The sequence below is a fragment of the Octopus sinensis genome, linkage group LG4 (assembly GCF_006345805.1).
Source record: "Octopus sinensis linkage group LG4, ASM634580v1, whole genome shotgun sequence".
NCBI classification, from domain to species: Eukaryota; Metazoa; Mollusca; class Cephalopoda; order Octopoda; family Octopodidae; genus Octopus; species Octopus sinensis.
This window is the reverse complement of record NC_043000.1, coordinates 125,939,926-125,967,898: the sequence shown is the minus strand read 5'-3', so window position 1 is coordinate 125,967,898 and position 27,973 is coordinate 125,939,926. Positions and strand designations below refer to the sequence as shown.

Here is a 27,973-nt window from a genome sequence, read left to right as displayed (position 1 = left end):
ATCTAGCTATAAACTATATTGGGATTCTACTAATTGCTATGAACCACATGTTCAAAATTTAAGTATATCAGAAATATACTTGAAAGGCATGAAAGAGTTAAATGTGAAAATTCTAAAAACATTTACATTATAGGTCATTTAACACCTGAATTATAAACTATGTAACTCTCTCTCAGGAGACGGATTTGATAATGTCAAATACAGATTTAACTAAAATGTCTACTCAACCTGAGCAAATATTAGATCTTATCAATTCAATCAGCCATATAATCTGGAAATATCAAAATTTGCTTTTGTCGATATTGTTACATCTACATTGTGCATACTGTGTGTCTGTCAGCGTGTATGTGTATGCACATGTTTGTGTGTGTGTGTGTGTGTGTGTGTATATATATTGTGTGTGTGTGTGTGTAAAATATGAAAAATATGTTAGCACTAGTAAACTTTTGGAAATGGTAAAAAAACAAACATCACAGGGGCTTCTAGTAACATTCTTTATGTGGAAGCGAAGAGATAGAGAAATTAGGGGTTCTGTTTCTGTGAAAGGTTAAATTCCTAAGAAATATGCTATAAATGATATAATGTCAAAGGGTAATATTATTTTGTGTGATCCAACATCATTAACTTGAGGTATAATATTGCAAGAGTAATGAACACCAAAATTTATTCCTTTACTGTTTACAGAAGGTTTTACTCCAAACATGGATCATGTCCAAAAATAAAAGTAAGCTATTTTAAGTTTCCCACTGTTCAACATCTGAGATATTTCTCTTTATTTCTTTAATTCTACAAACTCAAGGTGGAGTATGGGGTTTCAGAGGAAGGGTGAAAGTAAGAAACAAGTAAATAAAACTTGCAATAAAGATCCATTTAAGACTTTTTTCAACACACACACACACACACACACAGTGTTGTTTTTGCTATTGAAAATCAAACTGAAAGTCTCATGACTGTAGTTTCACACCACTGTGATCTTCAGGTGAAACTGTTACAACTCAGTAATGGTGGTTGATGTGTGTGTGTGTGTGTGTGCATATCTGTGCTAGTGTTTGTTCAATGTTTTTTTTTGTTTTTGCATTGCTTGTATGGATAGTGTTTGTATTTCTTTCAATTGTGTATGTGTGTCTGTGTTATAAATTTGTTTATGGTTGGTTTGTGAGTTGTTAGTGGGTATTTTATATATATATATATATATATATATATATATATATTACACACACATTTTTTTCCTAGATATATAGCTATATATATCAGGTTTCTACTAATTGATATGAATTACATGTTCAAAATTTAAGTATACTAGAAATATACTTAACATGCATAAAAACAGTTAAAAGTGAAAATTATAAGCTGTTTACATTATAGGCCATTTAACAGTAGAATTTTACTATGTAAGTCTCTCAAGAGATGGATTTGATATATGTGTGTGTGTGGTGTGTGTATATATATATATATATATGCTATATACTAACTTTTCTAATTTTTTTTTGCAAGTAAAAATAGAAACAATACATATAATAATTTGCAAGAGGTTTTCTTTGTTTTACATCCATTTTTCCATGTTTGCATGGTTTGGATGAGTATATTATTTGAGGCAGTGTTTTACAGAAGAATGGCTTTCTTGATGCTAACCTTTCCCTGCTTATAAAGTAAGAGAATGCACATAGCATATGTATGTAAAGGCAAAAAGTGCCCAGATGATTTGTTGACAGGAGAAACTGATCACTGCACATTTGTGCATGCAGTTGCAGATATAAACATCCATGCATATTTCAAATAAATATAAAATTAGGTTATAAAATAATATTTCACCCTTTAATATTCAGATTTCTCCATTAAATGTAATACTTATTAACACTGTCTTGAATTAATCAGGCATTACCTGGTTGCTCTGAGATTTTGATGATGTGATTGCTTACTTTTAGAATAACATTGTAGGGTAGGTGTGAGAGGCCTGATCTAGCTGATTTGAACACAAAGCAGGTAAAATATTTTGGCTGATATGGCCAGTTTAAATGCTAAGGGGTTAAGGAATATTTTAGATGGTTTTGATATATTTGGAGGAAACTAGGATTTATTGTTGTTGTTTGATGTCATTGCAAAGTTCAGATCAGTTCTAAGCTCTACAGCATGAAACAAATGTGAAATTAGTCTCTCCCTGGATAGGCAGCTGGTTTTTCATAAGGTTTACACACAAATATTGTAACAACCAACAACAACTATACATAATATCCGATGTAGAAAACATTTTCAAGCTTACTGTTGGGTCTTGGTAGATTTATCCGGAAAAAATGGTTATTCCCCCAGAGAATTCGGTCGCCATTTCTGACTTTAGTTTTCTGATGTATCACAGAGCCATTGACACAGGTTCTACAATAATAGGACAAAAAAAAAAAAAAAAAAAAAAAAAAATATATATATATATATTATATATATAATATAATAATAAAATACAAATATGTTATTAAATTTTAAAACAATTACTTTGAAAATGATTTCTTTTTAACAAAACAGTATTAATATGTGATTGAAAAGAAATGAAAAGATGCCATACAAGTTCAATTAATTAGTTACCCGATAGCTGATAGTCAAATCAAAGCATTATAAGTCTTCTCTTATTGAATTTACTTAAGAAATATTGAATTTAATAAATATAAAAAAGAAAGTAGAAATGTATAATAAGAATTTTGCTATATATTTTTTTTTTTTTTTTGGCATGTATCATTTTCTTTAACATAGTTAAAGAAGTTACACATTAAATTTACTTGAGAGCAGAGCTTCGCAAGACTGAGATCTTTGCTCTTTGTATATAATCTCTCCAACTTTTGCTTTTCAACTAGTGCTCTATCAGTTATGTTGATTCTACAATTGAATAATTAACTTTATCAATTTGAAATTGGAATGCATTCAAGAGAGGGAGGAGACAAACCAACATAATTATTGAGATCATATTTAGAAGACTTAGAACAACAAAAGTGTTCCATTCACACTGTAATTTTTATCTTTTCTTGCATTGGAATCTTTTATCTTTTACTTGTTTCAGTCATTTGACTGTGGCCATGCTGGGGCACTGCCTTGAAGAATTTTTAGTCAAATGAATTGACTCCAATATTTATTTTTATTTTAAGCTTGGTACTTATTTTATCATTCTCTTTTGCTGACCCCGTAAGTTACAGGGATGTAAACACGCCGACACCAGTAGCAGGGGACAAAGACACACACACACATATGATGGGTTTCTTTCAGTTTCTGTCTACGAAATCCACTTATAAGGCTTTGGTTGACCTGGAGCTATTTGGCCAAGGTGCCATGCAGTGGGACTGAAACTGGAACCTTGTGCTTGAGAAGCAAACTTCTTACCACACAGTCACAACCAAATTACAAAAGATGAAAGCTCATAGAAACTAGTTCGAGTTACACATGGACAAATATTGATTATTTTATTTTGGTTTTACACCGAAGATTACATGTCATAAGCAGTTCACAAGAAATTCTGGTATTTAGTATTTCAGAATGGATAAGGCAGGCAGTAGGTACATACAAATACACATGTACAAGCTTGTAGTTTCATGCATGAATTATACGGCTTTAAAAGATGTTATACAAAATGAGCTATGAAATTCAAAAGCATAGACAGCTTTTCTTTAAGAAAGAAAAAGGAAAAAAAATAAAGAAAGAAAAGAACACAAATTGCCTTGCACCAAAGAAAACCCAAATGTCATGTGGAAGTGAAGAACATAAGAATATCGTATTTGCTCAGGCAAGACACGTCATTCTCCCAACCTTAGGAGAATGCCAACTCGAAAAACTGATTGCTAAATGCAATCCATCTGGAAAAACATTCACTTCAATAACAGTCACTATTTGATTGCATAGAAATATCCAGACTGTACTAAAGATGGAAAATTCAGTGAGAAAATATTGTCAAAATTTTAATGAAGATTATGACCTGTAAAATCTAAAAATAATGCTGTCTTCGTCTGTCTCCAAGACAAGTGAAGACAGCATTATTTTTATGAGTTGAAATTTGGAATTGATTTTTTATTATGGACACAGGTGTGACTGTGTGGTTAAGAAGTTTACCTTCAAACTATATAGCATGGGGTTCTGTTCCACTATGTGATACCTTGAGTCCTCTACCATAGCTTTGCTAAGTGGATGCAGTAGATGGAAATTGAACAAAAACCCATTGTGTGTGTGTGTTTGTGTCTCCTTGTCTTGATGTTACATGAGAGTTGTGAGTGTCTCTGTCATATAAATAATCCTATTCAATTCCATTATTCTGCATAAATATGTCAGCTCATGGGGAAATATTACCTTGGGAACAAGTGGAGACTTGATAGTAGGAAACTGTTTGGAAGCCTGCCATATATATTTAATTTTCTTCGTTTTAAAATCCATTTTGCCATGAATTTGGATGGAGATGAATTTAGGGAATGATTTTACAGCTTGATACTCTCCCTACTGCCAGCCCTTACTTGTTTTTCTAGTAAGGGACATCTTTATACCACAAGTCTTTGAAAATATAGAGTGACCAGTCATAACGTCAAAAAGGAATGTCAACATCAGTACCACTTCCCTCCAATGATGATAAAAATAGAATCTACAAACATTGATGGACATCTGCATGTAATATTACTATCCATCATCATCATCATCATTTAATGTCTGCTTCCCATGCTGGTATGGGTTGGATGGTTTGATAGGAGCTGGCTAGCTGGAGAGCTGCCTAGGCTCTGACTGTTTGTTTTGGTAAGGCTTCTAGTGCACACATACAAGGAGATTCATGCAGTTTCCTCTCATGACATTATATCATCCAAGGCTATAGTAGAAGAAATGTTGTGCAGTGATATTGAATCTGAGACCACGAAGTTGTGAAGTGAACTTTTTAACCATACAGCAATGTCTGCAGTCACACACACACACACATACAAACAAACACTATTTATATCTTGTATGTGTATATTAGAGAAAACTGTGAACGTTGGTGAGAAACAGCTGTTCTTTGAACGAAGCCTATTGCTACAGACAACCCTTCCTGACCAGAAATGCAATGGACGAGTGATGAGTCTCTTAGAAACCTGTACTCAACTGCACCATGCTATTATTCACAAATTGAGGGGGAAAAAAAATGACACACATTAAACCCCATAACATCAGTTGATGTAAATTTACGTGCGCTGTGGTTTTGCTTTGAATCAGATGATGAAAATACATGCAGCTTTATCTGCTGTGGTTTTGCACCTTTTGTGTACCGGTTGATATAAATGTCTGCTATCGCTTATGGAATCGATAATAGAGGCTACCGTGCAAATTTCAATATATCTGATAGGTTTGTTAGACTCTTCATGTAAGTATTTGCAACTCAGTTCGAGACTTCATCACCACAATAGTATAAAAACTTGTACGAATTTGATAGGAAGTCATAGTGGAACAGGTGGTGTAACCACCATTTCCACTATGACTTTCAATCAAATTCATACACGCTCAGTGAATTCTTCTGGTCTTCATGGAATTTATAGTTGCATCCAGCCATGCCAGTTTCATTGAATTTACAATCCTCACAGTGACGACAGTTTACATAAATAAACAGTGCATGCTTTAAAGCTGTTGATGTAAATATATGCCGAACAGTTGTCATGTGCTAATTACTGATCTTGGCTGAGCTGATCACCATCAGTGCAACCTAATTGTCTGATAAAAAACCATTGTCATGGGGTTAAACAATGCATCATCATTAATATCGTTTAACATCTGCTTTCCATGCTAGCATGGGTTGGACAATTTGACTGAGGACTGGCGAACCAGATGGCTGCACCAGGCTCCAATCTTGATCTGGCAGAGTTTCTACAGCTTGATGCCCTTCCTAACACCAACCACTCCGAGAGTGTAGTGGATGCTTTTCACGTGCCACCGGCATGGGGCTAGTCAGGTGGTACTGGCAACGGCCATGCTCAAATGGTGTTTTTTACGTGCCACCTGTACAGCAACCAGATGAATTTAGTGATAATTCAGAACTATGGAATGGTCACAGCTGGAATGTCTTTTAGTTGAAGTATGCTATCCAGGGATGGGGAGGGGGGAACTGAACAACAGCACACTTCTCATCGTGTTCTTGGGCGTCTTTAGCAGAGTTCACACTGTGGCAAGCATTATGATTAAACTACTGGTGCCACACCACATCCATATTGTTGAGACAGATAATTCAGGGTGGATATCACCTTCATGCAATCGCATCAGTCTAGTAGTGTGGCTTTCAAAAGTCATGACTGCTACTGCATTTCCTTCTCTGACTAATTCATGACAGACCAAAAAAAAAAAGTGCAAAAATACAAGAAATAACATTCCCAACAAAGAAATTCCAATAGTTATTTTAACATTGAAGTAGGCAGTAACAATAAACATCTTACTAAATGTATTACAGTGTGTGTTTTGTGTTTTTATGCCACAACATTTGTGTTCAAATTACATTAGAATAAGCATTACTTTTCATTCCTTCAAGGCCAACAAAATAATTGCCAGTAATAAACTGGCATTGGTTTAACCAACTCTAACAACAGCCAGCTATAACAAAAACTGGACTTGAACCTTGTCAAGAGAAATCAATACTTATTGACAGATATAACACTGAAGTAGTCGCATGGTATGAACATATGTATGTATGTGTGTGTGTATGTATTTATGTATGTATGTAGTGCATGATTGGGCATATGGGTGAGCAGACAACTATATAATGTATGTGTGGAATTATGTGTGTGCAGATACACATGGTCTACGCATGGCCATATGTGTAAGTAGACACATCATCTAAGCTTGGGCATGTGTGTGGGAATATATGTGATTGAAATCTAGAAGCGGGGAAAAAAGTTTGAATTTATAATCAGACATTATTTCAAGATATGAATTTTAGTGTCAACAGGTGACTGTGAAAGATAGGTGATGTTCCATTAATTGAACATTACTGCAGTTTTCCAAGCATCCATTATTTTGGGAATATCATTTTCCGCACATGCAGGAGACGAAGAATGAAAACTATGGTAGAGGGAGCAGGAGCAGGAACAGAGACAGAAGGTGGAAACAGGATATGATGCTGTTATAATCAATGATTTTTAATAGAGGGTGGCAGGAGGTGAAGCAAACTAGTTGCAAGAATTTTAAGGAAAGGCAATATAAGGTGTGAGAGAAAATATATAAATATAGTATGTACAAAATTATATTTTTAACTTTTAAAATAGTTATTTCTAGTTTGTAACATCTTAAAATAATTGGTAACAGGAAAAAAAAAGACCCAAAAACAAAAAAAGAAACCCAAATTATAAACCAAACCAAAAAGTTCCAAACATTCTAATACCATTGTTTGGTGGGAATAATATATAGTAAAGGTTTGAGGAAGAAACAAAAGCAGTACCAAAAATAGACATCATAATGATAATAATAATAATATAGAATACATTGATTTAGTTTGATTTTGTTTACTGAATTATTTTTCTTTGAAACTGATTTTATTTTTTTTAAATGTCTATTCAAGTTGGTTTACTAACTTCAAAAAAAAAAAAAGTATTTGTAAATCATTTACAAAGTGAAAATTTTGTAAAGTAAATAAAGATAATATTTGTGTGTTTGCCACCTGGGTATACTCTTCTCATAGAAGAAACAAAAGAGAGAGAGAGGAGAGAGATGCAATACACAACAAATATGAAAAAAGTTCTCCCAGTAAATACATTTTAATATATATACACACACACACATATACATATATATATATATATATATATATATACACACATTGATACTAGAAGACACATACATAGATGTGTTTGTGTGTCAATGTATGTATACATGTGTTAATGAAAATTTAGATATAAAGGGTCTTTTTTGTGCTTCGCAAGAGTTACCAAAATGAAATCAAATACATATTGAGTTTCAAACAGATACTGTAGTATTTTTGAGAGACTCAACTTGAAGCTTCCCTCATTATCCCTGATTGGGATAATCTCCTATTTGAAATTTCATCTTTTTAAAGGATCTCCATTTATTTGTCATACTTTGAAAAAACAAAAAAAAAAATCATCTCAATCAATAACTCCACACCCATCGATTATGATCAATATTCCCTTTACTGTTTATTTTGTCAAGGCAGTAAGCTGGCAGAGTCGTTAGCATGCTGGGCAAAATCCTTAGCAGCATTTCACCCATCTTTATGTTCTGTGTTCAAATTCTGCAGAGGTCAACGTTGCCTTTCATCCTTTTAGGATCGGCAAAATAAGTACCAGTTGTGCACTGGGGTCAATGTAATCGACAAACCCCCTCCCCTGGAATTGCTGGCCTTGTGCCAAAAGTTGAAATCAATATTTATTTTGTTGTTGGTAATTGATAGCAATGAAGCTGGTGATTGATAGACCAGGTAGAGTGTTGGATAAAAAAAATGCCTTTTACCATTTCATCGTGCCTCTTCATATTTTGGTGGAGGTGCATGACTTGGTGATTCAGGCGTTGGACTCATGATCATAAGATTGTGGTTTCAGTTCCTGGACTAGGCAAAAATGAGTAATCCTTCAACAGACTGGCATCTCATTCGGGTGGGGAATATATATGCAATGGAAACTGGCGCTATGAGTCTATACGGCTCGAGAAGGAACTTTACTTTACTTTAGATTTTAAGTTCAGATCAAAGTTGTTCAAAGACAACTTTGCATATAATTTTTTTTAAAGGAACATAAAATAAGGACTAGTGGAAGTCACAATCTCAGATCAGCAAATATGTTCCTCTCTCCAAGTTTGCAATTATAAAACAGACTATTATTTAACAGAGATAGTTTAAGGTCTTTCTGTTCTGGGTTCAAATCTTGTGATGGGCATCTTTGCCTTTCAGCCTTTTGGGGTCAATAAAATAAAGTACCAGTCAAGTGCTGGTGTGGATGGTAGTGACTAATCATCATCATCATCATCGTTTAATGTCCATTTTCCATGCTGGCATGGGTTGGGCAGTTTGACTGAGGTCTGGAAAGCCAGTAGCTGCACCAGGCTCCAATCTGATCTGGTAATGTTTCTACAGCTGGATGCCCTTCCTAATGCCAACCCCTCTAAGAGTGTAGTGGGTGCTTTTTATGTGCCACCAGCACAGGAGCCAGTCAGGCAGCCCTGGCATTACTCATGTTTGGATAGTGCTTTTTACGTGCCACTGGCATGGGAGCCAGTCAGGAGTCACTGGCATCGATCACATCCTTCCCTTTAAAAGTGCTGGCCTTGTTTAGATGACCTAAGTTTACAAGTGTTGAGTCATGTCTACACTGATTGTTAAAGAGTAACTAAAACTAAATGATATAATGTGTCCTTAAGGCAATTTAAGATGGTAGATCATTAAATGAGCAGGATTTTACTATTTATGAGGCTTTTAACAGAAGGGGAGAAAGATATACCACCTCAACATATACCTATAATTCAGTGTTGCTGCTGTTTACTCACAGGTCAGCCTTGATTGAGCAAAACTTGTGATTAAAACCCATTTGATCATGACCACCTTTTGTTATGTATATTTTCCAGTAAAAGTGTACCCTGGACTACATTATCTTCTAGGGCTGGTGGTGCACTGAAATGCATCCAGTACATGCTGTATAGTTGTTGGTGATCTGAAGGAGATCCAACTGTGGATGCCACGTTAAATGACATATAAATTAGCCGAGTTGGACAGGCTTTTCTGTTGCTGTGTGTACCAAGACATTGAAACAGCATGGCAGGAGGTGAAGAGATGTGAGACCAGTCCGACCATGCCAGCATAGAGAAAAAAATACAAACATCTGTGTAAAGTAACTTACTAATGAATGGATGTATGTAGTATGTATGAATGTACAATGAGAAAGCGAGAGAGGGAGAGAGAGAGAGAGAGAGAGAGAGAGAGAGAGAGAGAGAGAGAGAGAGAGAGAGAGAGAGAGAGAGAGGGAGAGAGAGAGAGAGAGAGAGAGGAGAGAGAGAGAGAGAGAGAGAGAGAGATACAGACATACACCACAGGTATGCAATGACAAATAGTAATAAATGTTTCAATTACAGCAGTATGGAATTACAGAAGAATAGCAAAGAAAAAAGTCTGTAAGCAGTTAAGTAGCATCAGATATATCGTGACTTAAATAGAAGATTCGGCTAAAGTAATGGTAAATATTGATATGATTGGAGAGAAAGATTAGTTATAGCATGGAGCCAAAAGAGTTGACCAGAGCAACAATGATAAATGATGATGACGATGATGATGATCCTCATCATCTCTATATCTATCTTCTAGTGCTTACGTGATACACAGAACGAAAACTGTTTGATCAGGTATGGCTAGTTCAGTCCAATGTTTTATTTGCTGCACAACTAAACTGATAACAATCAAATGACTGGACATCAACAATTCTTTATCTGATTTAGTGACTGTATTTTTCTCTCTAAACCAACATCGGGCATCGGAAATTCTCAGGTGATTTCTGAGCATATTCAAACTGTCTCCTACTCAGATTTACACTAATTCATTCTAAATTATTGCATTGGTCACATAAAAGTCAATGTAATGATTGATTATAGAGGAGAAAAAAAAAGAAAAAGACAACAAAAATGAGACAGACATTCACAATTTTCTCAGGAAAAAGAAATAGCACACAAAACAATATTATATGTATTAATATTTAATAATTAATAAATGTAGACAGGAATATAAAGTGAATATTTCCAGAAATATATCTAATAAATGCTACAAAATAAAAAAAAAACGAATTTTTTTTTCAATGCCCTGCTTGCACCGATTAGATTAACAGCAGGAGTCATTTTGCAATATGCTGTGAGACGCAAATATTTCAAATAAAGTAAATGGACATTTTAATATTCTAATTTTTGATTATAAATCACAAAAAGGGAAAACAAGTAAAGATTTTGTTTCTGAATGTTGGTTTTGGTCTCATACACATGTAACTGTGAAGGCAGGTGGCCTAGTGGTTAGGGTGTTGCAATCATAGTCATTAGATCATGGGTTCAATTCCTGGACCAGGTGGCACATTGTATTCTTGAGCAAAATACTTCACTTTTAACATTTACTAGATTCATCATCATCATCATCCATATGAATATATATTTTTTATTTAATTGGAAGAAGTTATGGAGTGACTAAAGAACCCAAAGTTTCATGCATCAGCACTTATCAAACCTTTGATAAGTGCCAGTGCACTTGTATCTTATATAAATAAAACTACTTACTGTGTGAATTTGAAGGTTCAATACCTCACAGTAACCAGCTGTTCAATCCTTAAAGGATAAACTATTACTCTTCAATTTACTTGAATTATTTCTCTTCACCTTAGTTCTCTCTACACTTGTGTGTGTGTGTGTGTGAGAGAAAGAGAGTGTGTGAGGGAGTGTACATCTGCATGTGCACACTCTCATGCAGCTATACACACACATACACACATATGCAAAGGGCTAAACGAATAGCAGATGAGACTGCTCAAGCTTCATACTAGCATGCTGTGAGCAATTTAAGGATTGGCAGAAATTCCAGCAAGGAATTCATTTAGATTTAGTCTACAAGTAGATTCCAGTCTATAGGAAAATTGTTCAGGTGAACACTTGTTGGCTGAGATCAAAACTGGATGATATCTTTGGGAACTTTTATAATATTTCTAAGATATCCTAGCAAATCTTCAACAAATGGGCTCCCTAAATTCAGTGATCTAAGTGGCTGTATGCATTCATAGAAAAACACAATCAATACATTAGCACATTCATATATTAAGATGTACATTATTTCAAGAATGCTTTTAACAGCAGAATCTACTCCACTTCAGATTTATAGATTGTAAAGTAGCATAAATGCACACTAATTAGGACATAAATAATAACAATAATCATAATGATGATAATAATGAATTCTTAAACAGATATAAACACACACAAATATATATAGGATATAATTTATTATAGTACTGTCCATATGTCTTTCATAGAATTCAGTCCAATATGGGTTTCTGTAGTCAACTGAAAGCTTACATAATTTGCAAATACCTCTCTAACTATGACCACCACCTTAAAGTCTCCACCTTAAAGCAACATGGTTGAACAATCTTAATCTAGTTTTACTACCTCTATCCACAATTAGTATTCAACAGGTAATTGATTCGACAGCAAATCTTTTAATAAATATATCTTTCTTCTTTATTCTAACTCACATTTCTTGCATTGAAACCACCTCTGGCCAAAGTTACAACTAATGCACTGAGGGTGCCTCGAAGTGGTTGCTTGCCATGCTAGAAATAGCAGCTAAATCCCCCTTCAACTCATACCTTAGCCTAAAATGTAAAAATGAGATGGTCATGTTAAGAATGTCATTGATCATAGTCTCTGCATGATCAGAGCTAACCTACAGCTGGACAATAACTAATGTCTCATTTAGAGGTATGTGTCTCTATTTCTAATATTTCCTAGACATTCTTATTTAAAAGACTTCCAGAGCTTCCTGACTCATGCCAAACTGTACAACAAACAACATTTCACAGGCAGGGTATATAAAGTAATTGCAAATTTATCTTACAATATATTCTCAGTATTATACTAACAGCTATCCATAAAGACAAATAATAATAATAATAATAATTGTTTCAAATTTTAGTACAAGGCCACCAATTTCAGAGTTAGAGAGTCAATTGATTATGTTGGCCCCAGTATTTGACTGGAAACCTTATTTTATTGACTCTAAAAGGATGAAAGGCAAAGTTAGTCTCAACAGGATTTGAAATCAGCAAGTAAAGAACTGGAAGAAATACCACTAAGCATTTTATCGAAAGCTATCATAATTCTGCCATCACATTTTTATAATAATAATAATAATGATCAAGACAATAATAATAATAATGAAAATCATAACCATAATAATAGTAATAATAAGAGCACTAAGAAAGTGCAAACCTCTGCTAAAGCAATACTAACGTCCTCTCAATGATTAGCCAGGGATGATTTTTACAATGAGAATATCTGAAATAAACTTGACTGCTCTCACAAACAAGAATACTAAAAATGAATCTGACCGCTTTCAAAAATTAATCAAAAAGAAACCCAGGAAAAATAATCCAGAATCCTTGTCTGGTACTAGATCGATCCCAAAATCTAATCAGTTTGTGCCAGTCACAAGGCCAAACATCCCTGAAAGTTTAATCTGAATCCATCAAACGGTTCTTGAGATATTTTGTCTATGGACAAACAAACACAACTGAAAACAATACCTTCACCTTCGCTAAGGCAGAGGTAATAATAATAATAATAATAATAATAATAATAATAATAATAATGGTTCCAAATTTTGGCACAAGCCCAGCAATTTTGGGGAGTGGGCTAGGTGAATTACATCAACCCCAGTGATCAACTGGTACTTACTTTACTGACCCCCCTGAAATTATGAAAGACAATTCGACCGTGGCAGAATTTGAACTAAGAACATAAAGATGATAAAATGCCACTAAGCATTTTACTTGGCATACTAACAATTCTGCCAGTTCCCTGCCTTAATAATAATAATAATAATAATAATAAATAATAATAATAATAATAATAATAATGGTTCCAAATTTTGGCACAAGCCCAGCAATTTTGGGGAGTGGGCTAGGTGAATTACATCAACCCCAGTGATCAACTGGTACTTACTTTACTGACCCCCCTGAAATTATGAAAGACAATTCGACCGTGGCAGAATTTGAACTAAGAACATAAAGATGATAAAATGCCACTAAGCATTTTACTTGGCATACTAACAATTCTGCCAGTTCCCTGCCTTAATAATAATAATAATAATAATAATAATAATAATAATAATAATAATAATGATAATAATAATAATGATAATAATAATAATAATAATAATAATAACAATCCTTTCTACTAAAGGCACAAGGCTTGAAATTTTGGGGGACAAGATCAGTTGATTACATCAACCCCAGTACTTAATTTATAGACCCTGAAAGGACGAAAGGCAAAGTTGACCTCGGCAGAATTTGAGCTCAGAATGGAGTGATGAGCAAAATACTGCTCATCCAGCATGCTAACAATTCTGCTAGCTTGCAACTTTGAAATAATAATAATAATAATAATAATAATAATAATAATAATAATAATAAAATTAGAAATATTTGTTTTTCTCTGTTGGCAACCCACAACAACAACAATATACTACATGTAAAAAGTTTGTTTTGTTTATTTATACGAAAGTCTTGAGTTGCAGAAGTTTTTAAAAAAAAATTAACTGAAACTTAAAAAAAAAATTTATTTAAAATTTATCTACTAATTAGATATATAATTACATTCATGACACTCTCAAAAAATGTTAGAAACGAAATTATAAACTTAATGATTCAAATATGATTTCTGAGATGTCATAACAGATATTATTGTCTAAATTTGATATGAAAATGTTTTGAGAAATTGTGGATGAGTTTGTACAAGATAGAAATGAAATTAATGATCAAATCCTGGTTTGGCATAAATGAATTTTAGGATATCTCCAGGAAATTATTATAGCGAACTGAGGCTAGTTTAAATTATATCTGAATGTAAAGGGGGAAGGAATCGAATCATTAAAGAATTTTATTAGATTAAAACTAGAAACTGGCAGAACTTGAGATTTATTAGATATATGAGAATAGCGTTCTAAAGTGACATTTTCTAAACGCAGAATATAATAAACCAGTGATAATGAAATGTGAAGTTTTGTACAAAGTTGAAGGAAGTAATAAATGCAAAACAAATAGTTATTTCACAAGAAGAGCAGAGAGAATATTTAATGAACGACTTACAGATTGTGTTTCAAAAGGAATACAGATAGAATAAAATAACGGAAGATAGACAACAACAACAAAACTATGATAATCATTCTAATTGCTGTCTGATTGGCTGTTCTGGTTCTACTGTTATTTGGCACGGCTCAAGCATTCTGAAACCAAATACAGATTTTGCTAGCATTTCATGCATGAAGATATATTTAATTGTGAAATGAAGCAATGAGTCAGGTAGTTTATTAATTGACTCCCTTATTCATGATAAGGTGTTTGGATAATTTTAAATCAACATTAACCAAAAGCCATTCATATGCTGAGAGCTTAAAGAATTTCAAAAGATATATCTGAATAAAGAAACTATGGCTTTCCATAATGAAACAAAATGTTTGTAATTATAAACCAGCTAGAGAGAACATTTCCCTCTCTCCCTCTAGAAATCACACTAATATAGGCGTAAGAGTGGCTGTGTGGTAAGTAGCTTGCTTACGAACCACATGGTTCCAGGTTCAGTACCACTGCATGGCACCTTGGGCAAGTGTCTTCTACTATAGCCTTGGGCCAACCAAAGCCTTGTGAGTGGATTTGGTAGATGGAAACTGAAAGAAGCCTGTCGTATATATGTGTGAGTGTTTGTGTATCTGTGTTTGTCCCCCCAACATCGCTTAACAACCGATGCTGGTGTGTTTACGCCTCCGTAACTTTGCGGTTCGGCAAAAGAGACCGATAGAATAAGTACTAGGCTTACAAAGAATAAGTCCTGGGGGCAATTTGCTCGACTAAAGGCGGTGCTCCAGCATGGCCACAGTCAAATGACTGAAACAAGTAAAAGAATAAAAGAATAGTAAAAAAGGGAAGGATGTAATCCCAGATACACTATGTATAGTAAAAAAAAAAGAATAGATGATCATGGTTGGACTATCATTGATTATAGCTCTGCTCAAATAGGGATGACCTTGGGCTAAACAACAAGGCACTCATAATCACAAATTCAGAATTCGTTTTATACAGCTTACAATAAAACAAGATAACGTAAGTATATCGCATCTTAATTGAATAGACAGTATTAGTGTCATAAAGTTAGTATTTGTTGTCTTCCTCTTCATCATTTTAATGTCTGCTTTTTCCAGTCTAGCATGAGTCAGACAAGAATTATGAAGGCAATTTTCTACATCCAGTTATCTTTCTGTCACCAATGCTCGCTTGTTTCCAAGTAAGATAAAAGTTCCTTTGGTCTTTTAGAATGACATACAGCTCAATAATACAAACAATTATACCATCTTTATGTCAAGACATACACACACACAAGCACGTGTGCTCACACACACACACACACAGAGGCTTTCAAACAGTTTCAGTTTACTAATTCCACTCAAGAGCCTTGGTTAGCCCGAGGCTAAAGCAAAAGGTGCACAGGAGGAATGAACCTGAAACCACAAAGTTTGTGAAGCAAATGTCTTAACCACTGATTAAAGAACTCATCATCATCATCATCAATGTCCATTCTCCATAGGTTGGACAGTTTGACAGAAGCTGGGAAGCTGGAGAGCTGTATTAGGTACCAATTGTCTGTTTTGGCATGGTTTCTATGGCTGGATGCCCTTCCTAATGCCAATCACTTTACAGAGTGTACTGGGTGCTTTTTATGTGGCACCAGCACAAGTGCTTTCTGCACAGCCTCAGCTATTCAAATATCTAGGCACCATATTGTTGAAGATAAAATGGAAGATAATATATTATATATATATACAAGAGATAATATATTAAGTTGGACATGCTAAGTTTTATTAAAAAATTTTGTCTGGTTAAGTTTATTCAGAGGAAGAAGAGAAAGTAAGGCCTCTGTTAGTCAAGGCTGAACATGCAAGCCTGAACCAAATTTTTTTCTTTAGGAAGACTAGCAATTTCCCATACATGCAAATCTTTCCTTTCCAAGACACAGACATGTATTCAAGGAAAAGGTCACCTATTTCAGCCAATACAGCTTAACACAATTCATTGCATGCATTATTGTCAGAATGCAAAGGACCAGGACAGATACAACAATACATCTTGCCAGCTTGACTCTCTAACAGTTCTGTCAGTTCACTTCTCTGGCTTGACACCTCTTTTATTGACCTTGAAAGGACAAAAGGCAAAGTTGACCCCAGTGGAATTTGAACTCAGAATGCAGAGAGTCAAAACATTGTGAAGTATCTTATCCAACACCCTAACAACTTTGCCAATTTTTCTGTCTTAGTGAGAAGGAACATAATAGTTATTAATTGTTATTCTCAGACCGGATAGTTGCTTGAGTCTCACAACAAAGTGGACTCCACAAAAGGCATCAAAGAGCCAGGAGGCAATGTTAAACAAAACAACAGATAGAAAATAAGAACAAGCTTTTAACAGGCTTCTATACAGTTTCCATCAACTGAATTTCTCTGACAGGCTTTCGCTGGCACAATGTCATGACAGAAGACACTTTCTGTACTGTGGGATTAAAACCAAACCACCCGGTTGCAAAGTGAACTTCTAGACCACATAACCATGCCCAAAGAATGAATTTACAAATTTCCTCAATTTACTTGCTTCAGCCAGAAACTGTGGCCATGCTGGAGTACCACCATCACTTTTATGAAGAACTTCTTTCAGCTTCCATCTTACAAGGTTTGGTTGACCCAAAGCTACAGTAGAAGACATTTGCCCAAAAGTGCTGTGCAATGGGATTGAACCAGAAACCATGTGGTTGGGAAGCAAACTTCTTAACCACACAACCATGCGTGAGTTACAAATTTCTTGAAATATATATTTTTACAGATGGATGCCATTGTGAATAAGAACCGTTCAATTCCAAAGTGGCACACTGTTTTCAGCTAGGTAGACTGAGGCTAGCAGTGCATTGAACCATAGTCATGGTCACAACCTAAGGCCTGCCAAAGGTTTGAATATTCTAATTACTAAGCCATGGAACTATAAATTACATTCAGTAGAAGGAGAAAAGGTGATTTATGCAACATTGTGAATGGCATGAAGGCAGGTAATTGATGAGAAAGCAGAACAATCTAAACACAGAAGGGAAGAGGAAGAGAGAAAGATGAGAGGGAAAGAGGTGAAGAAAGGAATACAGAAAGGAAGTTGAAAGAGGAGGTTAGAGTGGCAAAGAGAGAAAGTGAGAGGCAGAGAGAGTGTGTATGTATCACAAAGAGAGAGGGAGAAGTGCAGAGGGAGGAGACAGAAAGGAGTGAAGAGGGAGGAGGGAGAGAATAGAATTGGATGAACAGATGGTTTTATTATAGCTAGTATGAAACCATAAAGTACCGAGTAGCAGAATAATGAATGCTAAAAGAGGCAATAGGAAACCCCATCTGAATGGTGGGGCACTAACTGGAACCTGTTAATGAAATAAATTAAGCTAATCAAAAGAGGATGCTTTTATTTTTCAGGAAGAACTGAAAACTGTTGTTATGAGAGAGAGAGAGAGAGAGAGAGAGAGAGAGAGGAGAGAGAGAGAGAGCCTTTCTCTTCAATATATGAAAGCAATATTCATCAATTGAGAAGGGTGGAATATGGGCTTATAAGAGCATTAAGAAGTGCTTAGGGATAAATTCCTCATTTTTGGCCATGATTAGGATACAGTGACTAAAGAACACCTCAGAATGATTCTCTGACAAAAATATCACTGAAAGAGTAAAGAGCGTTTCCCATAGTTACTTAATGTCAACATTCCCGAGTTAAGAATATTAAATATGATTGTGATTAGGTAATGTGAAAATTAGTTCTAAATTATGATACTTTTCTCAAAGAGGACATTTATTGAAATGTCTGAGTTGAGGTTGAGTTAATAAAATTATCAGACCATTTTCCAGACAATTAGCACCATCTTTAGCATATACATCTCCACTATGTTCAAATTGGTTTCAACCACTATGGCCATCAGTTGTCTCATTCCTGGATGTGTAGATAGTGCCAGGATGGATTTGAACCGGGAACTACATATATGAATCGGAAGTCTAATGGATAACTTATTTTAAAATATCAGTGTGTACAGTGTAGGCATAGCTGTGTGGTAAGAAGTTTACTTTCCAACCACATGGTTCAAGGTTCAGTCCTAATGAGTGGCACATTGGGCAAGTGTCTTCTACTATAGCCTCAGGATGACCAAAGTCATGTGAGTGGATTTAGTAAACAGAAACTGTAAGAAGCCCATCATATATACATACAATATATGTGTGTGAGTCTTTGTGTCTGTGGTGTTGGTGTGTTTATGTCCCTGTAACCTGGCGATTTGGCAAAAGAGACTGATAGAATAAGTACCAGGCTTAAAAAATTTAGTACTGGGGTTGATTCATTCACCTAAAATTTTTCAAGGCTGTGCCCCAACATGGCCATAGTCTAATGACTGAAACAAGTAAAAAAAAAATGAAAGAAAGAAAGAAAAAGAAGATCTAATATTAAGACACCAGATGGCGATAGGTGATGGAAGTAATTCAAAGAGAATGTAGACATAAACATTTGAAAATCTTACAACTGTAAAACATGACATTTAAGATTCCAAAGACTGAATATCTTATTAAGAAATTTCATATAACCAATCATATATTTAGTCTCCTTTATCACTGATTCATTCATCACTGATCAAGGGCAACATGGTATACTATTTGCAAACTGTGTTATGCTTAACAGGGAGTGATCTGTGATAACACAGACTGGTGATCCATCAAAGATTCTGCTTCAACTACAAGCATTTTAATTTATATATTCTGTATTTCATTTATCACAGGTGTTTTGTGGAACCAAATACCTGTGATAATGAGAATAGATGTCTTCTGTTGCTGTTATGACCAAATTCGTCTTAAAGAATGCATAGCACCCCAAATGAAATCCAACATTCAGGACACAAAAATATAGTAGTAGCAGTGGTAGTAGTGTTAAAGGTGATTTACCTGGCTCCTTCAAGAGGTGTGAGGTAGACGTCATTGCCTTCAAAGTCCACAATACAGTGCTCTGGCATGATTCCCAGGCCACTGAGGTGAATATCTTGTTGAACAGCAGCATCGGTGCGGCCAACCAGTGTATGCTCCTGTTGAATAAAAGACAAATGCAAACAGTAGTATCTTCACCAAGACAACCCTGAATTCAGAAATATACCAGTAACAAAAAAAAAAAAAAGGAAGAATACAAAAACAGAAAAAAACACATGGCGATCAAACGTTCATTTGAAGATTATGAGCAAAGCTAATTCAGCAATCAGTGAATTCTAATCAAAAGTATTAATTATTTAGTTGCCATATAAATTAAATAATTCTAGTACATCTCATTCTTTGATATTTGAAACAAGAAGCTCTGTTAAAAAGATAAAATATAAAAACTGTAAGGATAGAATCGAGTATTAAGAAGAACTTTGTGGAAAAACTTAATAACTATTGTAAAAGTTTTTAGAAGAAGGAAAATGGAAAACAAAACAAAACATGATTCTAAGACAAATAAAACAAAATTCTTAAATACATTGAACTAGTGTTTTGATGCTATTGTTTGGTGAGTTGGATTCTGAGATACTTGGATCTATTGTACTCTTTGAAAATGTTCCCTGCTAAGAACAACTAACTAGAAATTGCATCAGACATGGATGAATCATTCCTCATGACAACCACTCATTAAAGAATGCAATCTATTTTTGACTTTCCTGGTGACAAATGTTACTTGTACAAATTAGTAAATTCAGGAATGACAGTTGTCTTTCTAAAACTTATCTTTAGAAGTAGTAGCAACAGAGGGAATGGGAAACTACTTTAGAATACATCATCATTAGTTTTTAATGAGTTATTTTAAACAATTACAAGTTTACAGGTAGACCATAACCATATTAGGTGTTAGTATATATCTTGAAATCCAGAAATTAAATAAATTTCAGATTTATTGGTTAAAGAAATCTCAGATTTAGAAGTTAAATAAGTCTAAGTCTTGAGTAATGTTTTCAGTTTCTACAGAGACAGCATTGACCTTAATTTCTATAATTCATTTAGAATTATTTAATGATTCCTCCACCTTGTTTTCGTGTTTTGTTTGTAAGTTCTTTTTTCTAACTCTACATTCCAACCTGCTTCTTTTCCAACAAGAATCTTTAAACAAGAAACCATTCTCTTTACTTGGATTCAGAATGTTGATGTTATGGAAGTGCAATGAAACTGCTACAAGGCAACACATTAAGCACCACAATTAAATGTGAAATTTGAGGAAAGAGAAAATATTTAGCAAAGTTAGAGCAAAGAAATGTGATTGTTAGTTTGGTTATGAAGTTCATTTGAAAATTATAAATAAAAAGATTATAAATGAAAGAACTTAATATTGATGTATGATGGAGGGATGGTTGATAGTAGTGACGATTTGGTTGCATGTAAATTGATGTTGAAATAATGCTTTTAATTGTAAAACAGCAAAAGTAAAGAACATTTAATCAATTAATTAGAAATACATATTGACTGCAGGAAAAAAACAACAACGACAAAAAAAAAAAAATCAAAATATTGTACTGGTTGCCATGTTTGAAACACAAGAGAATTTTTTTTTTCTTTCCCCAAAACAAATCCTTTGATGCATATGTTAGCAGAAGGAAGTGGATATTCTGGTGAAATAAAGCACAGAAAACTTGGTGAACTTCAGATGCCATTCACCAATTGGATTATATTTTATATCTGTTCTGTAGTCATATAACTTGATCTACTTGGAAGAATACAGCATACAACTTGATTGACAGACTACATAAATTCACCATAGGAAAATAAGGACCATTGCACCTAACCTAGATTACAACTTGACATATTGAGATGATAAATCTCTATGCCTGTCCCAAGAGTTTGACTGCAGAGCTCTTTATATTACAAAGTTCTGTATTGTTCTGTAATATGTCTACAGAATGGTACAGTAATCATACAAGCATGGAAAACTCACAGTGACATATGTTTGCTGAAAGTTAGGTATGATAATGTGTGATGATTATGAAGATGATGATGATGAAAATAATGTATTTATAATTAATGTACAAAATATTTTGTATAAAAGATAAAACCAAAAGAAAAGGACAACCCGCCCCACTAAAAAAACAAAGAAATAAACACAAAGTCAATCTCAATGTGTAATTAATTAGAAACATAATAATTTTACAAGCTGTCTGTTCACTACTAGCCACTGAAAGAACAATAACGAAAAAAAAAAAAACTACAACCGCATAAAATACATTTAAGATATAACAAAAAAATAGATAAATAAAATAAAATCTAGGTTATTGTATTTCATTGCCATGGTTTTTGTTTTTTAAATTAATGTAAAACATAATTGTTTTCAAATACTACAATGAAATATTCCTTACATTTTAAACTGAATTTGCTTGATATATTTTTAAGCATAAATATTGATTTCTGTTTAACATACGCATAATTATACTTTATGTTTGAGGGGAGGGAATAGGTGATTATATTGATACCAGTGTTTGGTACTTAATTTGTCATCTCTGGAATGATGAAAAAGTCAAAGTCTACCTAAGCTGGAATTTAACTCAAAATGTAAAAAGGATGGAATTAATTGCCACAATGCATTCTGTCCGTTACTCTCTCAATTCTGCTAGGTAAATATTGAAAAGTGAGAAGAGCTTTATCACTGTCATACGAATTTAATTCTATAAAAAAAGCACATGCAGTCAGCTTGTTGGCATGTATGCATGATGTAAAGCTATTCAGCATGAGCATGACAGAACATATGATTATTGAAGCATATTTATAGATAAATATACACGTCTATGCTTAGATATACAGCGGAATGCATGCACACATGTGCATATCCACACACACAAAATGCACCTAACATGGAAATGTTTCGAAAGGGAATTGACCTGTCATATGTATTGAAAATTGATATTGATGCATTTTCAAAGAGTTATATTGTCCATTTATTAAATTCACATGTTATTTTCAGTGAATTAAATAGTTTATTTGCTTAATAAATAGCTAATATAATGTTGCCATCATGTAGCCAGCTAGCTAGCTAGCTAGCTCACTAGACAGACCGTCAGACACTCAGATAACTACAGGAAAGGATAGAATAAAAGCATGCTCTTGAAATTATTCGGGATCTGAATCATATTTTTTTAAAGTCATAAATAATTCAAGATGAGAAGCATGACACCACTCCATGGAAAATGTAATTTTTTTTCTGCTGATTTTTATCTTATCGGCATTTGGTAACCAAGCACACACCTTACTCAAAAACCCTTCAACTCTTCCATATACCTTTATTCATTAATTTGGCTTGGCTACTACAGTCCTACCATATTGAAGCATACTGAATTTTCCTCTGCACTGAACAGTTTAGCCAACCCAATTTATCCTCTAGCAATACCTTTGTATTGTTTGAGTAAATTAAACTAAATTCAATTTGGTTTTATTTACACGCAGTGTCAAATAAAGACTAAGATTTATTCTGGAGTGCATTATTATATCGAACTAGAAACAGCTTAATGCATCATTATCAATAGAACTAGCTGCCAACATGCTATTTATGCAAATCAGATTTTCCAGTATAATGAAGCCCTTAATTCTAGTGGCTATAAATACAATGTTTTCATGGACAATTATAGAAACGATGATTTGTTCTTGAAGAGATTCCAAAATGAAATAAAACTTGTTGGATCGATCCCTCTTTTTCTGTCCACTAAGAGATTGTTTAAAAGACAGTTATTTACAACTGTCCTGTTTAATTAATTGTTTAAATTAATTTACACAAATGCAGTATTGAGAGAAAATTTAGATTTATTCAAAGATACATTATAGTGTCAAAACACAGAGCCTTTTAGTTTTTAACTTTTAATCAAGAGGAAAGTTAAATGGAAAGTATACTCAAACAGGAGGCCTGATCTGAATGCTTTCATCAGAGTGGACTCTGCTAAATGCACCCAGGGTGCTAGGGGATGGTTTTAAAATGGGTAACGGATGAAGTCTACAACACTTACGGGCCATGGTGGTATTTGAATTCAGAATGCAAAGAGCCAGAACAAACATACATCACAAGAGATTCAATCTGATGTTTTTATAAGTCTTCCAAATCCACTGTCTCCTCCCACCCCGAGATAAAAAGCAAAATCAACATTGGCAGGATTAGAACTCAGAATGCAGAGTTGGAACGAACACTATCGGGCAGTCTATCAGAAATCCAACAATTCTACCAGTTTGTCCTATATATATATATATATATATATATATATATACACATACACACACACACACACACACACACATATATATATATGTACACATACATACATACACACATGTGTGAGTGAGTGAGTGTGTAAACCTATATAGTAGACATACAAATATGTCAATTTTGCCTATTCCTCCATAGATGATGAACAGATTCAATCAATTTTTGACCCTTGTTGAAAGGGAAGGGGTCTCATCAGATGTCTACATCATGTGACCAATCCCAGAGAAACAAGTAGCCAATCTATTTATACACACATATACACAGTTTCTGTTCATTTGTGGCATAAAAACAAAAAAAAAAATCACATTAGGCCTTGTGCTGAAAGAGTGTAAAGGCTGACATGTATTTGTTAACATGTGAGGTGAAAAGGAATTGTTTCTGAATCATCAGTTTGTTCAATCAGTCTTTCAGTCGGCTGTACACAGCAATGGATTGATGAGGGACAACTGGTAATGGTGCAATGATGAATGACAGTTAACTTTAATGATTACATGATCACTTGAAAATGCAGCAAACACCATTAACTGTCATTTCTTCTCAATCTGCTGATGTGTACATTAAGGCCAACTGAGTGAAGCCATAATCTGGGATGTAATCCATTTATGACAGACACACACAAAATACAATGCAACTAATAAATAAATGGATCTCTGTCAAGGTTTCTGAGAATGGGCTTTCAGTTGTTCGATCAACTGAACTAACAGATACATTGAATAAGCAAGTAAGTGGCTGAGTATCTCACAGACATGTGTACCCTTAATGTAATCCTCTGTGACAAGGCTGGCCCTTTGAATTTCAAGTGCAGGCCCATCTGATGGGCTTCCTTTTACTATTCATTTATCCATGTGGCTGTGTGGTAAGAAGCTTGCTTCCCAACCTCATGGTTCTGGGTTCAGTCTCACTGTGTGGCACCTTGAGCAAGTGCCTTCTACTATAGCTTCTGGACAACCAAAGCCTTGTGAGTGGATTTTGGTAGATGGAAACTGAAAGAAACCAGTCATATATATGTGTGTGTGTGTTTGTCTCTAAAACATCGCTTGACAACCAATTTTGGTGTATTTATGTCCCCCAAAACTTAGTGGTTCTGCAAAAACATAGAATAAGTAGTAGGCTTAAAAAGAATAAGTCCTGGGGTTGATTTGTTCCACTAAAGGTGGCGCTCCAGTATTGTTGCAGTCAAATGACTGACACAAGCAACAGAATAAAAGAATACTCACATGGCAGTGGTTGACCTATGGCCATTGAAGAAGGAATTTGCCTAAGATGTCACACATTGAGATCAAACCCTTAACCTTGTCACTAAGAAGAGAACTAATGTCTTAACCATTTGCAACAAATACCCTGTAGCAAACAGCAGAGAAAACCTTTCTGGGTTGACCACCTTACTCTTTGAGGAAGATTTGGCTTGCTGCTCTATCAAACATGTTGAACAACCACATAGTAGCTCCATAAATGTCTAATTATAATTACAATTGGATTGGACTGGGTTGTTCATGTTCAGTCCACTGCAGAACAAGGATCTCAGCATATTCTCTCCACCAGAGAATGGCTTGGGGTCATACTGGTTTGATGAACCTATTTTGCAACACTGGCTTAGCATGGCTTGACAGAGGAATACGACTTCCTTTAGTTTTTCTGTATTCATACCCAGAGGTAGTTAAGTCGATTACACTGAGCCCAATGCTTAACTGGTACTTATTTCATAGACTCTGAAAGAATGAAAAGCAAAGTCGCCCTTGACAGAATTTGATCTCAGAACATAAAGACAGACGAAATAACACAAAGTATTTCGCCCAGCATGCTTACGATTCTGCCATCTCACCATCTTCAATTAGTAATTATAAAAAGTGTTGATTATATATACTTTTTAAATAATGATTTTGTTTAAACATAAACAACCTGTTTGGCTTTTATTATTATTATTATTATTATTATTATTATTATTATTATCAACCTACTTGCAACCATCCTAACATGAATGATATGAAGTTTCAGGTGAAACCGATGCCAACATAATATATGCCAATAAGTAAAGTTGTAGACATTTTATTAAATCTCTTTGAAATCTTGATTATATTGAAAATTGATTGGAACACATTGGCAATCTACTCTGAATGAATATAGTCAGGAGAAGGTTAAAACAAACTATACATATATCATGCTTTACTAGACCTTTATCCTGGCAGGAGCCAAAAGGGCTGAGTGAAAGCTTACATTATACTAAAAGAAATATAATCTAAATTTCTCGCTATCTTATAATTGTTTTCTTACATTTTGAGGTGTTAAAAATATATTCATAAGGTACTGGTGTGGCTAGGTAGTAAGAAGTTTGTTTCTAAATCATGTTCCGGGATTCAGTCCCATTGAGTGGCACCTTGGGCAAGTGTCTTCTACTATAGCCTTGGACTCACCAAAGCCTTGTGAGTGCATCTGGCAGACAGAATCTGAAAGAAACCCACTGTATATCCGTGTGTTTGTGTGTGTGTCTCCCACCACCACTTGACAACTGATGTTGGTATTACATATTCCTGTAACTTAACAGTTTGGCAAAAGTGATCAATAGAATAAATACTAAGCTTTAAAAAAAAAAGTACTGGAGTCAATGCCCTGAACTAAAATTCTTCAAGGCAATGTTCCAGTATGGAACAACCTAAATGACAGAAACAAGTAAAAATATAACATTCTTTTGATACCAACCCACTTGAGACTGCTCCTTGATTTATAATACTAAGCCTTCTTTTTTAATATCTTCATATTTAAACCATAATTTTGTGCTAGTTATATTCCGAACACCAGCTTATAGATACAAAAACTTAAGAAAATGATGGGATAGTCGTAACATTCGATCCTAGGATTGCTGGATAAGAGCTGACCTGGGGTTAAATAACAACCCACCATTTACCAATTCACTGACTCTCTTTATTCAAATTATTGAAAAGAAACAGATTTATCCAGAAGTCCACTGATATCTTATGTAAGAAGCCTATCCCATAAAAATGTTATTTTCTTAGTGATAATGAAATAGGATTTGTAAAGAAAGCATTTGCAGCATATAAGGAAACCACATTCCTTTTCTCTTTACGAAATACATTTTCTAAAATATATTTTGAAATGTAATAAATTATTGTTAAAATGAAAACGGACAAAGCAAGGGTTTCACATAAATTCAATGAGAATAACAGAAATTCTATTTCATTATATGATTACAACTTTGTACAGGCAACTGGTTTTAAAAAGAAAATTTCATATTTTAAATAAGAGCACAAAAGCTTACACACTACATTATTTTGGGCAAGATTTATTTCAACAATAATAATAACAACAACAATAACCACTACACTACCACCAAAACTATCCTTTCAACTAATTTCTTCTATCTTAACAGATTTAATATATGAGATTTACTCCACTGACAAAATGAAACTGATTAGCAGAAGCCAAAAATGTAAAGCCAAGTAATAAACTGATAGAGAGAACTGAGAAATTGTACAGTGTAAGATTGAAGAAGGTGTAACTAGATAGACAGTGAGATCAATAACACAGATATTGAGCTTATTGTAGGTTTTGGCTTTGCTGTTCACTGTAGCAAGATGTGTCAGTTCAGTTAATCCAATGACTACAGTCGAACTAAGTCTTCACTGCAATAACAAACATTTTTAAAGCTATTTTGGACAAAGCTTACATTAACTTAATTTTGACCGATAGTTTGCTATACAAAGCACACTAGGAATTGCTCAGAGAACAAAATCAAAGTTATAAAATGAGGAAAAAGAAATGATAAAGAGAAAATTAGAGAATGAGAGTATAAATAAAAAAAGGAGGTCTTGAATAGCAGCATCATTTGTAAAGAGATGTCAAGTTATTAACTGTTGAAAGGAAAATTACAGGCAAATATAACGACATTATCTCCAAGACCGGGCATATTTTGACGGCAAATGAAAATTAGATTG

General features: G+C 34.2%; 1 protein-coding gene across 19 annotated transcripts in view; it reads right to left on the bottom strand.

Annotated features, from left to right (window-relative positions):
- Window positions 1-27,973, bottom strand: part of LOC115211116 (kinesin-like protein KIF13B) — a 772,943-nt gene that overhangs the window by 153,204 nt on the left and 591,766 nt on the right. For all 19 annotated transcript variants that reach the window (XM_036502438.1, XM_036502452.1, XM_036502447.1 and 16 more), the window contains 2 exons: window positions 19,712-19,848; window positions 2,261-2,370 (listed from right to left, as the gene is read on the bottom strand). In XM_036502438.1, the coding sequence (XP_036358331.1) occupies window positions 2,261-2,370; window positions 19,712-19,848 (247 nt within the window). The remainder of the gene's footprint in view (window positions 1-2,260; window positions 2,371-19,711; window positions 19,849-27,973) is intronic.